At 37.5% G+C, this 22553-nt stretch overlaps 1 protein-coding gene across 1 annotated transcript; it reads left to right on the top strand.

Annotated features, from left to right (window-relative positions):
* The first annotated feature begins 4677 nt into the window (after positions 1-4677).
* LOC144647368 (uncharacterized) lies at positions 4678-19856 on the top strand. Its single transcript, XM_078507170.1, has 14 exons — positions 4678-5164; positions 6186-6441; positions 6807-7455; positions 9541-9642; positions 10745-10887; positions 11386-11551; positions 11890-12036; positions 12984-13116; positions 13345-13485; positions 13902-14035; positions 16355-16462; positions 16832-16891; positions 17356-17445; positions 18575-19856. Exons 1-13 carry the CDS (start codon positions 4678-4680, stop codon positions 17437-17439), a joined length of 2610 nt encoding a protein of 869 aa, XP_078363296.1. The 3' UTR covers positions 17440-17445; positions 18575-19856.
* The last annotated feature ends 2697 nt before the right edge of the window (positions 19857-22553 follow it).

The following is a 22553-nucleotide window of genomic DNA, read 5'->3' as shown; positions in this document are numbered from 1 at the left end:
TGTATTTTGTTTTGTCCTCTCTCGCACAGAATGACGTAACGTGGATAGATCCCCTGGTTTTCAGGCTTTTTTGTCTTGAACGGGGGTTTATATTTCACCCCCCTTTTTGTCTTAAACAGGGTATCTTTACATGGACCAATGTCAAACAGGATAGGCTTATATGCCTTCAGAGGTGTAAATTTATACAAACTTAGCCACAAGCCAAATTTTCACAAATTCTTCCGTATTGCTGACTTCTGTTGATTTCGGCATTGATATTTAGCTTAATTCACGATTACAACAGAGCCAGTGAGTTACTTGTTTATGTCTTAGACATGGTATCAAAAATCGGGTAGGAAAATCAGAGGTTCGTGTCTAAAACAGGGTCAGGGTTCTCTCTATATATTGTCCAATTACTTTGAAACTTCGGGATATGTTTATTTGGCTCTTAATAAAAACATGGGCAAAAAATTGAAAAAACGTAATTTCTGTTCATTTGACCTTTAAAGAATATATTTTAAATATGCTGTGTTAAAAAAAAAACACTACCACCTTACAGAACGTAAAGGCGGCCAGGGCACCATTCTATTAGGGCAATGTCCTCGCTCTAAGGCTCGGGCCAGACGTCAACTAAACTTGGTGAATAACATTTTTACGCGCTCTTTGCGTCCAAAGTAGAAGGAGATAATGACTGAAGATTTGTTTTTGGTGCAAATGTCGATCTTTATACCCGGTCTTTATATGAGTTGAACTAATTGACATCAACCTAAAACTGAAATTTAGGTTGGCACGAGAGTGCGACCTAGTAGACCTACAGTAGCTTCTGCATGCATTGCATGCCATTTATTTTATAAAGGCCCTCTGAAGCACGGTAAACTTATAACCTGATCGCAGGTTTGATCAGAGTATATTTTACATTTACGAAAAGTCGACAACTTTTGTAGTTCCATTTTACTAAGCTCTTCGAAACTCTTCGAAAAGATGTCAAAGGGTCAAGCCTTTATTTACGATGTTCAGCGATCCCTAGGATGAACATTTTTCAAACTAAAGGCCCGGCCAAACACACGCAACATTTCAACGACCCTTTGCCAAATGGAAATGCTTTGCCGATTTAAATGATGTTCGATCATGATGTTCTAGGAGTCTGTAAATTGGACGGTTCATTGATTTATCAAGGAATTTCCATAGAGGGTCAAAAAATCGTAAGAGTTACCCAAGATACGAGCCATGCCGAATTCTATAACATATTGTTCTCAGTTTCAGGTCTAGTAGACGGCAGAGCGCCAAGACATGTGTGATCAGATTGTCAGTCGGTTGGAGGCAGTAATATATTGAATTGAAGTGTGACACAGAGTTTTTGTCCTGTTGACGAACGAATTTCACAAAACTAGCACGCCACCTTTTTTTCTCTGCATGCGCATGCGAGGGCACACTTTGCCCCAGGGTCACACGTGCACGTAAGGAACGCACCCTCACAGAATTAAAACAGTACTTTTTTCCTAGCTTCTCATGTGATCAGTTTTAACCAGGTAATCTGATAGATAATTTAAGGTCAGTGAATCCAAAAATAATAGGAAAAATACTGACGGAATAACAGGAGCCCATGCGGAATATTAAATAAAATTGTTTTGGTGAGAAAGAGACGCCTTCCTTTTTGTAGGCAAAAAAATATATAGGATGTCCTGAAATTAAACGCGGGATGCGGATCTAACACATCAAAAATGGCAACTGCAGTATCAACACTGAATCCACAATTCTCTTTGCCCTATACTATTCTCTTTTAGTATAATTTCAGAGGTGATTATAAGAATTGAAGCATTCTGATTGGTCGAGAAGCTCCGCTTATTTAACAATTATTCGGCAAAGGCAAAGTGATTATTCAACAATAATCACTGAGCCTGAGGTGAATAATTGTTTTAGTATAATTTTTAGAGGTGATCATCAAGAACTTCAAAATAACGATAGCAAACAATCACCTCTTATAATTACCTCTGAAATTATACTCTGAAATTATACTCTGAAATTATAGTATAATTTCAGAGGTGATTGTAAGAATAGACCATTTGCATTATGACGTAAAAGCGCAAAGACTTCTGGTAGTTGTAGTTAGGTTCGCGGGAAAAAACCATTTCTGCCTTATGATTGGCTAAGGGCAGCCAAGCGTGAAGGACGTGGACATCCAGGACTTTTATTTTGAACTGAAGTTGAGCTGCGAAGTTTACGCTCTTGTCGCTTCGAAATTTGTTTATACATTTATTTTTTCAGTTACCTGTCAAAAATATAGAAAACAGGATGATAGCTTTGGAATGAAAAACGACTGAGTTATGTGTTTTAACCAAGACAGACAAATGTTGTTCGTGTACAAGTAAGTTTTATATACGTTGCGACGGAGTTGACTTGGTAGAAATTCATTCATGATTCGCCGCCGGCAACTTCTCATCGTAAATAATTTCTGTAATTTTATCCTAATATCACAGCTTCAAAAAACATCGCGCACTGGAAACAGATTGCTTGAAAGGACGAGTCTAGGATATAACTAAATTTGTGTGGAATCAAGTGAAAGCAAGGCAAGCCATTGAATTTGTTCATCATCTATTTTCAGGCGTTCGACAAACGATCGCTTCCATCGATCGCCGGTGAATTAATTCTTGACTGAAAAGCGTAGAAAATTTACCATATATTATGATTGCTCGGCAGGACGGTCATTTTAATTTACTTTTACAGTGAGACAGAGAAACGAGTCAAATAATTTTCCTCGTTCAATCGAGCTTCATCGATTATTCATGAAGGGTCAATCGTAGAGGATTTTCAAGCTGATCAATCAAAACTTCCCTGTGCAGGTGAATACAGATTATTTGCTTTTTTTATCTTAAATTGCATTTCTGTTTTTCGTCAAATTAGAACTGTAATTGCAATATTCTTTAACAAAGAAGTTTTCTTGTTTTTGTGCTGGAAATGTCAACTCGCCGAGTAGCAGTTGTGGTTTCAATCCGAGCGAGGGCCGTGCGAGCAAATATAATTTTATTTCCATAATCTTGTTGATGAACGATTACTTGTGAGACTCGAAAGGTGAGCCTCAAAGGACCTCAAAGATGATTACGAGTGTAGTCATCATGTACTGTACTCCCCCTAAAATATTGCGTCTTCGTATATTATTTGAAAATACCTGGCAAGCAAAAGTTTTAGGAATTTAATTAAATAACCGCGCGGACACGAGTGGAGGAAACACTCGTTGAAACTTCACTACAAAACGCGACCCAGAAAATATACTATTCCTTGCATAACTTTTTTTCATTTTAACGGACTTGGTTTTATACTGAGGTTGCTTTTTGCCCTTTAAATGAAGCCACAGGGACGTCTTCTTCGGTGAGAGTAATTTTCCTTACCTCCATCACGATTTTCTTGGGCTAGGGGGCTTGATGACGATTCAAAATTTTCCGCGAACATAACTACAACTACCAGAAGTCTTTGCGCTTTTACGTCATAATGCAAATGGTCTATTGAAGCATTCTGATTGGTCGAGAAGCTCAGCTTATGAGGCTATAGTCACCCCGCGCGAGGTGATTATAGTTTTGAAGGCTTGGTTACTTAGCCATGCCACCTTTGACATCCAGGCAAGTAAACATGGCTGCTCTTGCTGAATGAAAATTTCTTTGATTTGAAAGAAACCAGTCCAAGTCCTGGATATTTCAAACATTGGGAATTTTTCAAATTAACTACTAAGGCTTTTGGACCGAAAATATTTTCAAGAGATGGTTCTCAAGGCATTAGAAATGATCGTAAACACGGCGGTTTTGGCGATCGATGAGAAACTCAGTCAGATTGATTGAGCAAACATTATTTAGTTCTCGTCTCACTGGAGCTACTAATTTTCGAGAGGATTCGCACATTCGCTTAGAAGTCATCCACAATCATACAAAGGTATCGGACATATATCTTTCTCATAGTGTTTGTTTTGTTCCGTTTTATTGCTTTAACTAAATAAATTCTGATTGCAATCTATGAATTAAACTGGTTTACACCGTATGCTAGACTTGCTACAAGTCGCTCGATAGATTCTTTTACTCAAGTGGTCTTTCGCGCTTGATTTCAAAGCGAGTTTATTTAGGCAGGAGCCCATAGATGCAAAGGAAGAACGAGCGACTTGGAGCAAGTCTAACCGTACGCAAGCGAACACTTGTGTTTGCTGTTTTCTTGTTTGCTATCGTTATTTTGAAGTTCTTGATGATCACCTCTAAAAATTATACTAAAACAATTATTCAACAATAATCACTTCGCCTTCGCCGAATAATTGTTAAATATTTCTCTACATAAGAAAACTATTATTTTAACGTTAATTTTTGGAACAGAATATATAACTGTTGACAGAAACTCGGGTTTCTGCTGTTGTAATATGCGTAACACGAGACAGCCCAAAGGGCCTTTGATTTGGACACTCGCAACAGTGACGTAATGTCTACATTTAGTACTTTTGCATATTATGGGATGGCTGGTAAAGGAACTTTTTGGAAGGTTGTTTTATCGCGCGTACGAATTTAGTGTTTATAAGGGAAAAATAAGCCAGTAATTTTATCTGTTTGATCGCTTTTTCTGGGTAAAGCTACAAGTAGTTCAATCAAGAACTTTTGAAGATATAAAGTACGGCAAATTTCTGTTGCTAGCTTGTACTTCTGAACAGACTTCAGCCACAGACGAAGCATGGCGCCGAACCGTTCATGTCAGACGGAAACGATGATGATCGTTCAGCCAACTTTGATACCAGCTCAGTTTGAAGAGAGCCCTTTCAAAGTGGAAAAAACATCAAGGATAACGAGGTGCAGCTCTCTCAGCTTTAGCGAAGAAGAAGAAGGCTTTGTGCTTGGAAGGACCGAATATGTTCGCTCGCTCGCGTCCTGGAAGAAGACGACCTCATGCTCACTGTTCAGTGTCGACATGGGGACTCTAAACTCTGAACGATGGCCTGGCGTTAGTTCTGGCCTAGACGAGGATGAAAGGCGAGAGAAAGTGAAACAAAGGGTCGCAATGGAACTCGAGGAGAAGAAAGAAGCTGTGGAAAATGACGACAAGTCCATTTGCTGGCAACAACAAACAGGGCAAACTTTGGACACATATAAGTTTACAGATGAAAAGAAGAACACCTGGAAATCAATGATACTAGAGCTTGAAGCAAAACAACTAAAGGCTGGTAAGTGGCTAGTTACCTTAACCAGAGTGTTTTTGACTTTTAGTTTGGTCTCGAAAATGCATACCGACGTCATGTTTACAGAGGCCGCCAACTGAACTTGGGTGTGACGTAGTTTAACTTGAGCGCATTTATAATATGAAACCACTTTTTGTGTAACGAGTCTGATATGGCGCTTCTATTTAAGCTTAAAACCTTTTCTTTTTTTGGTTTAAAGGCCCTGTGGTGTTAAACTGTGTTTTATTGAAGAAAACGGTTTTACTTTTGCACGCCTCCGATTTTGTTGTACATGTACAAGGATATGTTGTCTTATTAAAATTCAAAACGGAGATTAGAACAATTTTAATATACACTAGTACATTTTCTCATATATATGTTTTTCAATGTACAGAGTTTCTTCGTTTTAAGTAAAAGTTTTAAGAGTTGCAGCTCGCGCTGTAGTAGTCACATGATTTTTGGATGAAAGAATTGGAATGTTTTCCTTTCGCTTTACTCTATTGCAGTCACGTGATTAACTAGGGCAAACAGGAAGTTTAATAATTTGAACAAAACTTCTCGTGCGGAACGTCTGTATTGTTACTAACAAGTGATGCATACCAAATGTATTACTTAAAATGCATAATGTATGTTATGTCCGAAAAACTGTAACCTGTAGTATTTCCAAATTTTTCTGTGTGTAATTTAGAAAGAACAAAACCCACATAACTTTCAACAACAAAATGGAAAATGGACTAATTGATGCAATGATCAGACATTCAGTACAATTATCTTTCTTCTCAGTAAATATGCTATTCTCCGAAGGAATTAAACAGTGGTATGGTTAACATTTTGCCCTTATTTAATGAAATGTTTGTTTTTGTTTCTTGCCACAGTGTTTGCACTATGAGAAGACAGTGCAGAAAGGTTTAATTCATTCCATTCAATGAAGGGTGGATATAACCTTTCATCACTCATCTCTTCATTTAAAATAAGGAAAGTACAAATGGATATTATGTTAATATGTTCCTAATTATTGTGTTTACAGAGAACAAAGCAAAAGAAGATAGACAGTGTTACGATCTTTTGACAATTCCATATTCTATACAAGAAAGTGTTACAGCTCCTGATTCGACTCTTCGACAAGTGGAACCACCTTCTACTTCACCTGACAGCTCTGAAGTTCAAGAAATTTTCCCAACAAAAGATGAAGTATCCTCAAATGATGATTGGGCAGAAGTGAAACTAGTTGAAGAATTAAAATTGGATGAAAAAGAAACACAGCACAAAAGTTTATTCAGAAGGTTAGTTTTCCTTTCCTACATATAATTTTTCTTGTGAAATGGATTCAGAGATTTCAAAATGTGGATAAATGCAATTTAGGTGAAGTTAGTCTCCAGCCAGTACAGTACGTGACCTGTGGGGAGGATCTCAGCAGCATGAGCATGCCTGATGACCTGCATACTTTCTGGGTCACATTACATGCTCATAGATTGGTGAATTTAGGTCAAATTATTTTTTTATTGGTTTTATATTATCCAGGCAGTTAACCAGTTTTAATTTTGTAATAGCAAATTTTAATTTTCTGTACTAGATATCTGCTCTGTGTTTTGTTACAGTTCAAATTTACAATCTAATATTTTGACTCTGTTTTGATAATTATTTCCAGACATGCTGTTAGAAAGGTAAAGAGAAGTATCTGGTCCATTATAGAACCTGATCCCCCTCCTGTACAGCGAAAAAGAAGAGGGAAAACACGCAAAACAGTTCAGACAAGAAAGCCCAGACAACAGAGGAACCGTGCACTCAAACAGTCTTTTCCTTCAAGTGATGAGACTAAAGAATCAATTACAATTCAAAATGTGAAACCATCAGCTTCAAAAAGAAAAAGAGCCAACTCTCCTGTTAGGAATGAGCCAAAAGATTCTGGCGTTGACAGTGATGGCAGCAGTAGTGGGAGTAGTGGTGGGTATAATGGTAGCTCTGGAAGAAGCATTGGTAATTTCCCAGGTGGGAATGGCAGCACTGGAGGCTCTGGTGGGCAAGGAAATGCAGGAGATGGTGACGAAGACGATAAGAAAAAGGAGTTACCTTGGTGGTATCTTCCTGGTGGACAAAACAATGCAGCAAACGGCACTGGCAAAAAGAAAAAGACAAAAGACGAAGAAGAAGATCATGGGGGTGAGGAAAAGATGGAGGTGGATTATGTTCCTGTTTCAAAGACAACTGGCTTTCAGATGTTCCTACCCAGCAAAGTAGATAACGCAGAACAGTGTCACAGCCCTGGAGAAGAGGAGCCTTCAACTACAAGTGGAAAGGTAGCTTGCCAAATATTATTTCTTCAGTACAAAGCTTGTAACTTGTAAATATGTCTGTTAATTTTTTTTAGCTTTAAAAAAAAAAATACTTTCCTATTTAAGTGATCTCCAGCTAGAAAAATTTTGTCAAATATGATTAAGGTCCAATTCTGTAAATAGTATGTTACAAATGAAGTACAGTGAAACTTCGATATAACAAAGGGCCAAGGACTGGCAAAATATGTTCACTATAATGAGGTTTCGTTATTTTGGGATTCTTTTCCACATATTTCACTATTACTGGGGCAAAGAATATTGTTTGTTGTATTGAGGACTTATATAGAAATTGGTTAAATTAAGGTTTCATTGTATGGTGTATCATTTCATCAAGCTGTAACTAAAACCAACTGATTAACCCATTGACTCCCAGAGGTGTTACGCACGCACCCACCCCGAAATTCCTGGCTCTTTTACAGCATTCAACACAGACGTGCGAGTGGAAAAAAATAAACCATATGCGCAGTAAATTCAGACAAATAATTCATTTCTGAAGTAAACTTTTAATACAACTAGACATGTTAAAAGACTAATTTATGACTTAAAATGTTTATCAACCGTACGTAATAACTTGATCTCAAACCAAACTTGAAGGCAGCGAAAAAAAATTATTCACTTCCGCGTATCATTTTAAAAACTCACAAAAACACGAAATCTTTGAACAAAACATAAAGCAATCTCAAAAACTCTGGTAAAATCTTGGCATATGTTATGTAAAACTGTTACTGGCATTAATTTAACAGCAATGAAGTATTATCCTGGTGCAGAAAAGTGGTAATTGGAAGTGATAAAATTATTTGTGAATTATGTTGTTGTGAAATAGAACAAAACCGCTTGCAAAACTACAGAATTCCTTCCACAAAATTAAAACTCACAATGCTTTCTATCAATCTCAAAGTCAATAAAAATACTTGTTTGAATTTTCTGAAGTACTGTTGTAAATCTTTTTGTGTTAAAGGTCGTAAAACACAATTAAAATCTTAGCGACTAAATCAACAACGCGACGGCAAGTCTTCCGAAAGAGATGCGTATCGGATAACACCGCATGCACATCAAATCTGTTCGCTTCAAAAGCCTAAAATTCCAAACTAAAGCTGAACAAATGAAAGAAAGCTTGTTTAAGATTAATTCTCATTCATGATGGAGCTAATAAATGTCTTAAAAAGCTTAAAATTTCGCAAATTTTAAAGCCGTGATATTCCGCATGCACCATGTTCGAATTAAAGACATTAAATATTTGAGCTGAAGTGAAAGTGTTTTATTTCAGTGCGACGGCTTTGGACAACAATTTTTCTATCGATCACTTTACCGAGCTTCCTAAAAATTCCTTTCAAGTTTGAAGCAATTCTTGTACATTACCATTTTGCTTTCTGAAGCCTTGAGAAGCTGCATTAAACCCTGAATTGTAGTGAAAACACTTTAAAAGCGCCATGACACGAGGTAATCTTGGCAGCTGAAGGAAAGAAAAATTTCTTCACCAAAGCAGTTTTAGCACTCTGTTATCCATTAGTTTCCATTTTAGATCCACTTTAAAATTGATCCATGTTTCTTCATTCCACATTAGCTTAAAAAAGGAGTTTCTCTGTTTCCAGAACGGAAAACAAGACCCTAGAAGTTTGTAAATACGTCCCGCGAGGCGCCATGCTTTTCTTGTACATTTTCAACGCACGTATAAAGGCTAAAACCTCCTTTCTAGGACCCCTAGAAATCTCTAAAAATATGCGCAGAAAACAGATTCTGATTGGTTTATTTCACTGCCCTTATTATCTTTAGAACAATAGGAGAACCAAAAAAGCTTGAGGGTGGGAGGGAAAGGGCATTTGTCGGTTTTTACGGCCGGTTGAGGCCGGCACGGGAATTTGGGGGGGGTGGTTTTCGCGCGGCCGGTTACGGCCGGCACGGGAGCCAATGGGTTAAAATGCAGATTCTCAGCTGGCGTCTTAGTTGTCTAAAAAAATCTGTAAGTGTAAGTGAAACAGAATATAAGTGTTGTGTCACTTTCTGTTGCCCATATTCTTAACAAAAATCTTATGCTTTTTCAATTTTCAGATATTTGAAAATGTGCAGGGTGACTTTATTTTCTCCCCCCAAGACCTTCAGCATGCATGTTATTGCTCCAATCTTGTGTGTCATAACATAAAATGCAAACAGGTAAGTTTTTTTAACAACATGCTTATTTTCAAAACAGAGTTGTCAAATCGTATGATTTGTAACAGGCACGTTTTAAATCGCTGTAAACTTTCATAACCATCACACTGACGATGACGGATGTACCGTCGAAACATGTTTGAAAATTTCTACATTTTTGCTGCTGTCTCGACCATTTGGAGCAATAATCTACGACATCACAGCCAAGTATGATGGAAGGATCAGCTCTTCTGACCTCCACAAACTCGAGAAGATCTCGATAAAGACACGAAAGTCAGAACTGGATTTAGCATTCCTGCGAAACTGCAAGTCGCCCAATGTTTACCCGAAGTTTCACCTACCTTCAAACACCACCTGGCAAGGCGTATTGGCAATTAAAAAACATCTTTTGAAAAGCGCCATCAACAGACGATTTAAGGAGCATCGTAAGCTACTTTGCAAAAGAAACAACTTGATGACCAGAATCTCCAGGGTCTTAAACAGTCTGGACAGCTACATTTTACGTAAGGCTGTTGTCCACAGTGTAGCTAAAGCGGCAAATCAGTTCATTAAGACTCACGAGAAGAAGTTGTCACAAAGTAGTGAAGTCAGTGGCTGATTTTGCCATCTTTTTCTAAAGCATAACTTTTTGTAACTGGTTGCAAAATGGTGACTTAACTTTTTTCTTAATTTCGAGCCCTGAAGTTATTAATGTCTTAATTCACATGTAATTTTTAATTGAAACGTTAACAGAAAACATAATCTTTATTGTGTCAGCATTGAGTGTTAATTACACAACTAAGACAGTGGAGAGCGTCAATAACTGGAATCAACCAATCAGAGTGCTTTATTGACGGTCCAATTTAAGTCTAAGTATTCAACCAAGTAAAGTTTTTACAGCTCTTTTTCGATAATTATAAAATCATGTAATAAATCCATTACAGTACCAAACCTTGCTTAGGAGCATTCTGGGAGAATGCACACACTCTGTATGGACATCTCTGTACTTGATTTGTACTGTTGAGACCTTAGGGCCACTATTTTATTATGGTTCTGCTCTCATGCATGGTTATCAAGATACAGATTCATACAATCGTTTGAATTTTGTATGTTCATTTATTCATAGGTGAAGGCAGAGGTAGATCACATGAAAGTCCATAAGGGGTGGAAGCTGTGTGGACGTTGTGTAAATACAAGGAACACTGTGAAACAACATGCAAATGTTTGTCGTAGGACAGGATGTCGTGTTCCAGACTGTGAGAGCTTAAGGTAACTTCATAAGTTACGCTGCAGTTGTCAGTAGTTGTTAAAGTCAAGTGACAGAGTTACTAGTTCACAAGAGTAATCAAAAAACTTATTTCTCATTACAATGTATATCCATTAAGTGCTTACCACACAGATAGCAAGGACACCAAATTCTTAGAATAACAGTAAAATAAATTTATGACAATCAGTTGACATTCTAAGCTTGCTACTGAGAAGGATTTTTTTGGAATGGCCTTGTATCACCAAAGTATCAGCTAAAATCCTCACAGTTGCCAGTGGGTAAAGGTCTCTGACATAACTGGAGCTTCTCTTTATTTTTTAATACAGACATGTCATTGCACATTCTGTCATTGGTATTCTTTAGTACTTAGCTGTACAAATTAAATTATTATTTTAATTTTTTAAAACAGAAATTTTAACCAAACAAACATGCTGCTGTAACCTTTGTATTTTGACCACATTCAACAGAGGCAGTCTATTTATAAATGTTTCTATTCCTAGGAGCAAGAATGATTGTAATGCAGACATTGATGGAGAGCCAGTCCTACTGAAGATTAGAAAAGTGTCTCCACCTGCTGTCCCACAGCAGTTTGCTTGGATGCCACCCAGGACTCTCTACTGCACACCACTGACAACAAATCAAATTGATGGCAAAGTGATATTCCGGGTAATATTTTAAATAGATTTGTTTAATATTGATAATCACACAGTTCAATTATTACAGCCAACCTGGTATCCAGAGGTGAGGGAAATAGAATTGTGCTGGTGAATGTTCAGGGATCAAAAGTCCAGTCGCTATTTCAGAAATCTAAACCTTGCTTTAAACACTACAAATGACCTAGTAATCCTGCAATGTTACCATCCTGTAACTATTGATTGATTCTGCCTGAGAGATATCCCTTTAGCTGCCTTTCTATTAGTTTTCTTAGTTATTAATTCTTCTCTTGGTAGACCAAGTACTACATGTTTGTTTGTTTGTCAAAACAATTTTCTTTTTCTCCAAAGAACTCAACACTGCTGCCTGAGACCTATTTTGCAGAACACATTGACTACAATGTAATGAGAAGAAACAAACTTGGTAATGGTTCCAATGGGAACATTTACTCCATTTGTATGCAATCAGACATGAACAAAAAAATGGCATTGAAGGAGGTGAGTGTTTTTTTTAGACCAACAACTTCCTACAATAATCATTTATTATCAAACCAACAGTGACAAGATTAAAGAAAATTGTCACCTTGGAGACAATGATGTACCACCAAAAGAAAGACATGTTAAATGCAATCAGTATCTGCTTATTCTACCAACACTGTTTTTAGCTCACTGATTTAATTTGAATTCCAGTTGATCAAAGCAGTGAGTGAAGGTGGTTTTTGTAAAGCTTTTATCAAGGTTATAAGTTAAAGGATAGTTGAAGTTAACAGGTGTTGACAGATGAAAGTTAGACAAAACCTTGTTTAAATTTTTGAAAACAATCAGCGAGACACAGTCAAACAAGTTCAGAGTAAGCAAGAAATGACAACTTCCCTCTCCCTGTCAATAGGCGATTTGCATGTTGGCGTCATTGACTACAACTACCAGAATCCTTCACTTTTTCTTTTTTTATCATTCTAATTAGAGCAACTGTTTTCAAACCCCACTGGGAATTCAAAATTTAAATAATATGAATAAGCGAAATGAATTCTGGTAGTTGTAGTCAAATGACGGCATCGTGCAAATGTGCTTTTCAGCAAAATATTCTTAGCAAATCAAAAAAATTGACCAGGTTCTAATTCAACAAGTTTACCTTGGTGTTGGCAGTGAAATGGGAATGAACATTTAAACTCTTGCTGACTCTCTTTAAGTCTCATTCAAACAATTTTGTGGTAATGTTGCCAATGATGAAATACAATAAAAAATCAAAGGACTATTAATTTTTATTTTTGCAAATTATACCTCGACCAAAACCCGATAAATTTTGCTAATAATCAATTGTTTCTGCAACACCTAGTAATACCCACTTCTACAGAGATGGGTGTCTAGGATTCTCAGCACTGAGTTTTAATACTGCAAAAGAATGGAATTTATGTTGACATTACTATAATTATATCTTTTTTCAGACTAATTATCCTATTCCCAAGGAGGAAGTAGAAGTTTATAAGGCTTTAGGAGAACATGAGCACATTGTAACTCACTATGGAGGAACATTCAAAGGCAGTCACGGACATGCCAATATATTTATGGAAAAGTGTGGTATGTTCCTTGTTTGTTTTGGTTAAAAATATAATTTGTCATTGTTTAAGTTTACTAAATCATACTTAACAAAGGAGTGTCATACTTATCAGAAGCTCTTAATTTTTCCCCCGTTTCCTTGAGAATGTCCATTCTCTCACAACAGCCAGAAACCTGTAACCTTTTTATGCTTTGGGTGAAAAAGCTTGCAGTTAAAGGGTTGATGTCTGTTTATTTCTATTTCTACAGAACAATCACTTTATCAGCATATGGAGGCAATGCAACGCCGACTAACAGTGGATGAAGCCATGTTTTATTGGCTACAAATACATGATGCGGTTGAGTATTTGCATAATTTGCCTGAGCCAGTGATTCACAAAGATATCAAGGGTAAGAGAAAAAAAATTTAAGTAAAAATCCCACTGAATAGCCATGTTTCGTAAACAACATTGGACAGTGTGCAATCTAGGGTTGGTCTCATGTTTAATGCAAGTGATGTACTGGAGGCCAAACCTGGGCACTTATTGGTGTTGTCTCCAAGAAGGTCTTGCATGTTATATAACAGACATCTGATGTTACAATGTTCAAAGGGAATGTTTGGCACTGAGATATTCACTGTATTATCTTCATACTGCACTTAAAAGAACCCTAGTTTAGGTTGCTGTGTTATGATAATTAAAACATTATAGAAAAGGCATTGATGTAATAATTATTTGTAGTAGGTTATTGAAAGGTAGACTATCTGGAAAACAAAATTTTAACTAATTACAGAGTTCAATAGTAATAATTGTTATTTTGTTTTTCAGCCAAAAATGTGTTGCTCACTGCAGAAGGTTCACGGGCCAAACTGGCAGACTTTGACTCAGCTAAGAGACTCCCACATGAGTTGACTGAGGCAGGACTCAAACCTCTTGGTACAAAGGGATTTGCCTCTCCTGAGGTAAGAACTGAAATTCCTCTGACTGGAGAAAGTGAACTTAAGTTCACTCTGTGGGGCTCAGAAAAAATGTAGGCCTACAGAGCTTGTTTACATTCCCAAGCAAGTCTAAAGTAGAAATGAAAATAAAATAAAGGAATTCCTCCTTACTACAGACTTTTGCATTGCAGTGGTTGATACTCTTATCTTGTGATGCCAGTTATTGCTGCCTCAAGAGTTTCAAGCAAGCCTGTCCTTGTCAATCTCTGTTAAAGTGATCCTGCCTTTCTTGAAACAGTTTCAAAACAGAAGATTGACAAGATTAGGTGAACTTACAGAGCTGTGACAAAAGCTACTGCACTACTTTTGACAGCAAGGCGTCATTCGGTTATAAGGCGCACTCGGTTATAAGACGCACCCCAAACCTGGCAACATTGTTATGCTAAGTTAACCACTGCCTCGTGAATATGGAGGATGGGTGCCTGGGATACCCGGGAGGGCCTCCACTGAGGTCAGCCGGCCCTCCCCAGATAGAATAAAGCTGCCAAGGTTGGCAATCCCAACAAAACAGCCATGAGCCCCCACACACAGACACCCGTCACACTGATTAAATCAGTGGAAAAATGAATTTATAACTAATAAAAAGTAGCAGGAAGGGGAGGGAGGGAGGGGAAAAACTCGCAAAAACATCCCTGAAAACTCTCCATGGAACGAAGACCTGACACCACGCTGTCATGTCCAAGAAGGCAACGCACTGAGCCTGACGAGCTAGTAACCGCTGACCACCAGGACAGCGGACTACCCACTCGTTGTGGTTAACTTGGTTAAATTGCTTTATTTAACTTGGTTAAATCGCATTTAACCTCATTTTACATAATAAAAATTCTCCAAAAACACTCGGTTATAAGATGCACCATGAGTTGGAGAGTTCAAAAGATGTAGTGTTCAATTTAAGGACAGTTTTTTCTTACAAAATTTGAATGTTGTTCATACTCCTTGGCACAATCTTCGAGTAAAAAGCTAACATTTCCTGCTAACAAAGACGTAAATCCACTTGAGCTAAACATCTTTGCATCGTTCATGCTTCGAACTTAGCTGCTTAGTAACCTGGCAGATGTGTTGTTACCACTGAGTTTGTAGCTTGGTTACCAAGTTCTCATATCATTACGAACCTTGTTTATCAAGTGTTTTTCAAAGATTCTCAAGCTTTTTTGGGTGTTTTCCTTGTCTTCTGAAGTCATTTTCCACTTTCCACAATTATAAAACGTTTGTTTCAAATAAGTATGCTTGATTTTCTTTGTCTAATTTCAACAAAATGTTGGCATATACATGTGTTACTAAAACTCGTTTTATATGCGCGATAATAAACTTTGCGTTAAACTTAACCCTTTCACCACCGCACGTTTTCGACAGAAAAGTGCCCCTAACACCGGCCATTTGAGAAAATGGCGATTTCTCAGGAAGGAATGGTGCACAAATTTTTCAAACAAAGCTAGCGCGTACTACAAACATCGTATCTAACTAAAAAATACATCACTGCAAAGATAATTTCACAGCCAACAAGTAGATTAAAACAGTTATATTTATTTCATACAACACATTTACAAAAAACAGTGAAAATGCTGCAAAACTCTTACCGCATTATGTAAAGATCGTTTTAGAGCATCCCTGTCACATTCAGGTGAATTTCTTGTTGTTTACGGTCTACAGTTCGCTTGAAATGTCTTACACATCTTCACTAGTTATCGATCGAACAATTTTGAAGATATTTGGCTTTAACTCTTGAAATTCACGGTTAAATTTGCTCTTGAATATTGTCTTCACTTTCGGTTGTTGCTGAAAATGGCGAAAAAAATTGCGCGGTAAGTTTTCTTCTTCGTTTTACAATGCTTTCTTCATCCTTCAGTTTGTGGAAACAGACGGCCATTTTGTTTTCAAAGCATGTGCTTTCACTTGCATAAATTAGTTTTCCAAATATGGAAAGTAGTGCCCAGTTTTTCCCAAAACAGAAGAGGTCGTTTCCAGCTGTTTTGTTTGGCCTCTAAAGGGGCCACGGGTGTTACACGCACTTTTAATTTTTGGCCGCTAAAGGGGCCACCGGTGGTGAAAGGGTTAATGTTCCCTGTGTTTCTTATATCTTAATACTGTAAAAGTCAATAACCGATGTTTTAACTGTAAGTTCCGGTAAAATTGCGGTCATAAGATTTGGTTGGGCGAAAATACTCGGCTATAAGACGCACCCCAATTTTGGCATGAACTTCCCCAAAAAAAAACAGATTTTTCTCGAAAAAACCGTGCGCCTTATAACCGAATAACTACGGTAATGCTCTTCGAATGTTTCAGGTTTTGGAAAAGAAACCTCATGGTAGACCAGCTGATGTGTACAGTTTAGCATGTTTTTTGCTTGAATTAACTGTTGGAGTTCCATCTCAGGAGACATTGCGGGCAAAGGTATGTGAGAAGAACTATGTGAGCTTAATTAAGAGAAGTTTTGATATTTGATTCAAATTTCAAGTGCTCAGCCCAAAAGTACAAATCATTCAATCATAACTTCCACTGAACAGATTGAAGGGATTGAGCTTTTTATCACTTGCATCATATTCATAATTGAGTGTGGATGCTATAGTTATGAGATTAGATTATTTAGATAAACTTTCAAAATATGGATCAAGGAATAAGTAGCACACATTAGCAATTTTGAATGTAGTATGTTTTCCATTGTCTGTACAAATATCATTTTTTATCATGAGGTTTGTTCATTCAGTCTTCATGCCATCCAATCACTATGCATTAACAACCAGAACTTGTGATGTCTTTCAGATTGAGAGTTTGCAGGAATTAAATCCTGACTTGGCCCTGATGGTACAGGCGTGTGTCAGGGTAAGGTGGAATTATTAGAATTTTGTTCTAGTGTATTTTCTTTTAACAGATAATTTTATTTGTAAAATGCAATATTTTTGCATCCAAGAGGAGAGCCAATGAAACTTAGCTAAGTCATCATTAATAAAATTGTGTACATAATTTGTGCTCATAGCTAAACAAATGGTTTGAACCGTAGGATCCTGGTTGTTACATTTCAGCTCTCTCTGCAGAAGACAAGAAGTTAACACAACATTAAAATTATTATGACATAACAGGAAATGTCTTAAACCTATGTAGACAGTTCCTTACATATCATGCTTAAATAGCTAGCTAGGTGTCATCATCAAAAACAACTTGGTGTTATGGCACCAATATTGCAAGACTGGGTGTAGGTAATGGAAATTAATATTATCTATGATATCTTCTGAGTTTTGTGCAAGCAGTTGTGTATCATCGTTTTCATTTTGTCCTTGTTGTTATAGTACAAGCCAGAAGAGCGACCCACTGCTCGTGGGCTGTTAGAGTGGCCAGTTATTCAGAGGTTTAAAACTGGACAATCTTTTTAGGCTGAGGTAATTATGTCTGCTTTTTTTGCAGTTCAATTAGTTTTGTTAGTTATGGTTAATTGCCCCCGCAGGGTTTTGGCCCAGAGGCCAAAACCCGAGGAGGCACCCTAGGAGTCCCCAGGTGTATACATACAAGGACAATGAATATTTGTTGAAAAAGTAAGAAATGTGTCTGTAGTGGGCGAAGCATTCTCGATTTGATGAAACTAGACGCGCACGGTCGTCTCAGGTAATATTTTTGCAAGCGCGCATGGTGGTGTCAGGTACTTGCAACCACGAGGTCGCGTTTGGTCACCTTCGAGCTTCGCCATCTGCTAGCAGCATTTTGTTTTCCGGTTTTGGCCTTCGCGTGTTCACAGATTTGTTCGAGCGGCTTCTCTGCTTTGGTTGTGTTAAGTGATATTTGAAGCAGTTGTTAGTAATACGTCAAAAGATTTCGAACAATTGGTTTCGTGTTCTTGGCTACGTGCCGGCTACCTATGTTCCAAGAGCCGGTCCAAGAGCTGGTTCCAGCGTTACATTTGTAAGGTTTGCTTTCGCATGTTTGCTGTATCGTATACATCTTACAACGAGTAATAAACAAAAGCGTGAACTTTGTCATGTAGTACTGTACAAGGTACAACGTAATTCGTTTCGCTTACAAACTGTCAGATTATTTGATCCAAAGAGTGGGTTGAATAAGGATCAAAAGTTAATTGTTTTCTCGAGTCTTTGAATGTGCCATATTTTGTTACTCGTGGAATTTTTTAAGCTTTTTGGCCTGGAAATTATTGTAAGTTAATTTTGAATGTTATAAGCCCGGGAATAAACTTGTGTGTTGTCATCACGAATAATGTGTTATGTGTTATTTCCGCTAGGTGTTATTTACGCGCGCTAGGTAATATAATTCGACTTGAACTTGTGAATACTTTTAGGACGCAACGGTGTCACACAACAAGAAATTCCGCAACAAACAATGTCGTGACGTACATGACACAGTAAAAAAGAAGCCTAATTGTGCAGTCCATTGGCATTAATATTTAAAAGCGACAAAAAACAAATTATAAAAAGGCGGGGGCAGCTTTATAGTGAGAACTATTACTAGTTATTAATGGAGCTCACACATCTGATTTAAGTTTGTCCTTTTTTTAAACAGGTCATGGAAAAGTGGCTCGTGCTGATAACAGTTTAGGCACTCTGGTTGCCTGTGTGCAAATCACTTTTAATTTTTCTTTTATATTGATGCATGAAATGTAGATTTTTTTTAACTGTACTGTAGGTAGAATGTACAAAGTACATGAATTAGTGTAGGATATTAAATTATTACTAACTTACAATAATGTGTTTATCTTGTGGAGTGTAATTGCAAACCAACTTGAAGAAGTTAAGAAATCAAATAAGTTAAAGAACTCTAAGTTTTTGTGGTATTTACATTTTGTAATAAAATATTTAAAGCTAGTTTGCAAGCTATGCTTAGTTTGCCTTGGCTTTGACTAAAAGTGGTATTTTCACCTTTTTAGTCATAAATTGTAGGCAAGCTTATAGTAAAACTGCATTAAAACAAAACGAAAAGTAAAAGCTGCTTGTAATAGTATGGTTGCCTTAGTCCAGAGAGTGGTTTGACTTGCATGGAAAGACATGGCTGGTTAGAACATGTGACTTGTTCATTTAATGTCCAAGACACATTTTAAACTAAGTCAGTAAATTAGTTAGTGTCTCCTAGTGGTGTTATCCAATTGAAAACATGTAGGAACAAATATTGACGATTGTCAGACAGTTTGAATGCTTTTATGCAAAGTCAAACTCCCTCTTGAATATTTTACCAAGCAATAAGTTATTGTGTCAAATCAGTAGATTACTTCACTTCAAAGTGTGATTTATAGGATCTGTGTGACAAATCTAGCCATAGAAAATGGCCACAGAATTAACTGAAATATGAAATAACGGTGAAAGAACATTTCAATAACACACCACATACAAAAGAAGGTACGGATGGACAACAATAAAATTATATTGAAAGTTTTTTAAAAATCTTAGGCTAATCAGTTTTTTAAGTTAATCTTGTTTGTTTGTAACTTTTAAATACGATGCGTGGGAGACACTTTTATAATGTCTGGAAAGCTGTGGTTTTGTTACTTAGATCCAAGGCAATGTCTTCACTAACATTTTGTTTCATACTGAATATTTGGTCAAACTAAATAAAATGGACTAAGCTCAGCTGTGACATAGTGCCTTTAACTTGCACTTATATTCAGAGGAATGGGGAGTTTACAGTAGAAATTAGTAAGAAATAACCTTGGGGTAGAAATTAGATGTAGACAACTCACAAGCTGTAATCATAGTTTAAATTTTTTTTTGTGATGTACTCCTGATCTTTGATCATGTATAATAGCAGTTGTCATTTTTTCAACATTAAATAATCTATCTTTTGTGATTTACTGATGACTCGTGCTATACTGTGGTTCTTAGCAAACACGTCTGTAAACCATCATTGTTATAATGGCCAATTGTTCACAAGAGTTCAAAACTCACTCTTAACTCTATGTGTGCGATGATGGGCTGAATTGTTTGTTGATGGAGCCCAGTGAATTCTCGGTGACAAAATACTCCAGGCTTGGTTGGTTTGGGATATGAGTGGAGTTAAGAAATTAGAGATCTTAAAAAAAGATTAAAAGAAGAAAAAAAAAGACGTGGCAAGTCAGCATTTTAGAGAAAGAAAACATTGGAAAATAACGATAAATCAATCTTTTTGTATCATTCACGCATATTTATAATAACAGTGTAACTAATATAGATAAAAGAACAGTTTAGAAGCCTCTAAAGTATAACTGTTTTTTGTATAGATATAGGAGATAAATCCATTTGTAGTAATTTCTACTGTCTTTTTATTACCGAATGGTTATGAGGTTATGTTATGACCTCGATTCCATGGAATTCCCTCACTCACTCGATTCTAATATCAAACCACAATTGATTTATGCATTAAACGCAGCCTCGTCCCCAGGCCATACCGCGCTATGCGAGTGAGCGGAGGAGGACTGGAACCGAGGCGAACTTTCCCGACAAGCTTGACGGGTAGCGTCACATCCAAATTCACCGGGGACGACTGGGACGAGGCGGCATTAAACGATAAACGTGCTGACAGAAAGGTCCTTTAAAACGCAATTCAGAGATGTCAATCGGAAATAAATTATTCTCCAACCTCGTGTCCAGGGTCTCTCACAGGAAACGAAGTTGTTTATTTCATTTCTAAGTGGTTACAAAAAATAGAACTTACTCGCGCTACGAGATTGTGACATTACTGATGGCAACTATAAACTACATGCAGTGTCGCGTGTTTTAGACACACGACATCCACGGAGCACGTTTTTGTTTCGCGTCACGTCATCCGTTTTTCATCTTTTTGAGTCCAGCTGAAACACAAAGTGCTCGGGTACATCTTCCTCTGCTCAAAAATAACGCTATACGTGCTTGGATCAAAGGCCCGGCAAAGGTTACACTTAATTTCGTGATCGGCAAAGGTTACACTTTATTTCGTGGTCGAAAAAGTCGAAAAATTGACGGCCATGCCCGCGGAGAAACGGTGGATTCTTCAGATTGGTGTTGATCGCAGGTATCGTAACACTTGCATGCTGTTTGCGAGTTTTATAAGTTTGTGCGCGATATGCTAGTTGCACTGCTGAAATAGATGTTTTCAGATCTTTTACCGGAAGTTCAATGGCAGCTTGAAGCGAACTTTTCCAAACAAGAGTAAATTTTTCACTAACAAGCCAGGCAGATGTGTCGAGTGACCAAGCTTTCGACGTTTTCGACCAGGGGAGACCCTAGCCGGAACTTTTTCTTCCCGAGCAAATTCTTGGCGAACAAGCAAGACAGATATGGCGAGCGAACTGGCTTTGTGTACAATAAACAATAGAGCAAGAACTATAGCTCCGACCGGCGCGGGAATATTCGATCGTCACGTTTTCGTTACCATTTCCGTGATGGTTTTATTTCATAACAACAAACACCACAAAATCACACCTAGAACTTTGTAGGCTCGATTTTTTCCCGAAAAGCGGCTGGAAATCGAGCCTAACCTAGAACCTTTCCGGAGAAATTGTCGCTGCTTTTAATACAGACAAAACTAAAACTTAGAAAACCTTTTTTTTTTACTACTATAAAAAAATCAAACTGTCTCACTGGTCCCATGTTGTTATTGTTTTGACAAGTTCACAAAGAAAGGAGCTGCTCATGTGCCTTAGAGACATCCGCTGACTACCGCCTCGATGATTGCTTTGCAAGTTGTGAGAGCTTTGCTCACTGATTTCAAATATGATGATGTATGGGAAGTTGCTTCCCCCCCCCCCCCCCCCCCCCCCTTGGAAGTAAGATTGTTAAGATTGGATGCTTATTTGGAAAAAATACAAAAAATGCTTAGGTCGGCCATTCAGCGAATTACCATGAGGTTGCTCAAAGAGCCTTTGATTACCTCATGGTAATGAGGTATTAAAATGACTCTGGACTTCACTTACTCGCTCTATTCTGATATTAAACAATTCACTTATGCATTTACCGGTAAACGTACTGACAAAAAGGCACTTTAAACACATTCAACAGATGTCAATCAGGTTTCACTTTATTCTGGTGGTAAAAAAGAATAGAATTCACGCTACAAAGCCTCAGAGCACAAGCTATCAATGACCCATTCACGCAAGAAAACTCTAAGGCAAATGAAGTGAGATTGTGATATAACTGATAACAGCTATGAGCTACATGCAGTTACACTTCCCATTTGACGTGTTTTAGTGAACGTTTCAGCCCATTACAAACACAAGATCCATGCAGCACGTTTTTTTTGTTTTGCGTTACGTTTTCCGTTTTTCATCTTTTTGAGTCGAGCAAAAACACGAAGTGCTCAGGTGCATCTTTTTCTCAAATCTCATCTGCTGCTCAAAAATATGCGCCATACATGCTTCACTTAATGCTAAAGAGGATCACTCTTTATTTGGTGGTGAAAATTAGAATTTGCGCTACGAAGCCTAAGAGCACGAATAATCAATGGTGCAACTCCGATGGAAAAACAAAACATTCAACGGCAAACAAGTGTGATAATTGTCACATTGGACGCTTGGAAAAAATGCAGAGGTCGACAC

This window comes from Oculina patagonica, chromosome 3, assembly GCF_052425735.1.
Source record: "Oculina patagonica isolate OP01 chromosome 3, crgOcupat, whole genome shotgun sequence".
In the NCBI taxonomy this organism is placed as follows: domain Eukaryota; kingdom Metazoa; phylum Cnidaria; class Anthozoa; order Scleractinia; family Oculinidae; genus Oculina; species Oculina patagonica.
The sequence above is the reverse complement of the archived record's forward strand: the minus strand, read 5'-3'. Positions and strand labels throughout refer to the sequence as shown.

Bases quoted from the DNA above. Each gene is read 5' to 3' on its own strand.
- LOC144647368 (XM_078507170.1), top strand. From the start codon at position 4,678: ATGGCGCCGAACCGTTCATGTCAGACGGAAACGATGATGATCGTTCAG. The intron at 9,643-10,744 runs GTAAGTTTTTTT...ATTTATTCATAG, and splicing joins ATAACATAAAATGCAAACAG to GTGAAGGCAGAGGTAGATCA. The intron at 13,486-13,901 runs GTAAGAGAAAAA...TTTGTTTTTCAG, and splicing joins GATTCACAAAGATATCAAGG to CCAAAAATGTGTTGCTCACT.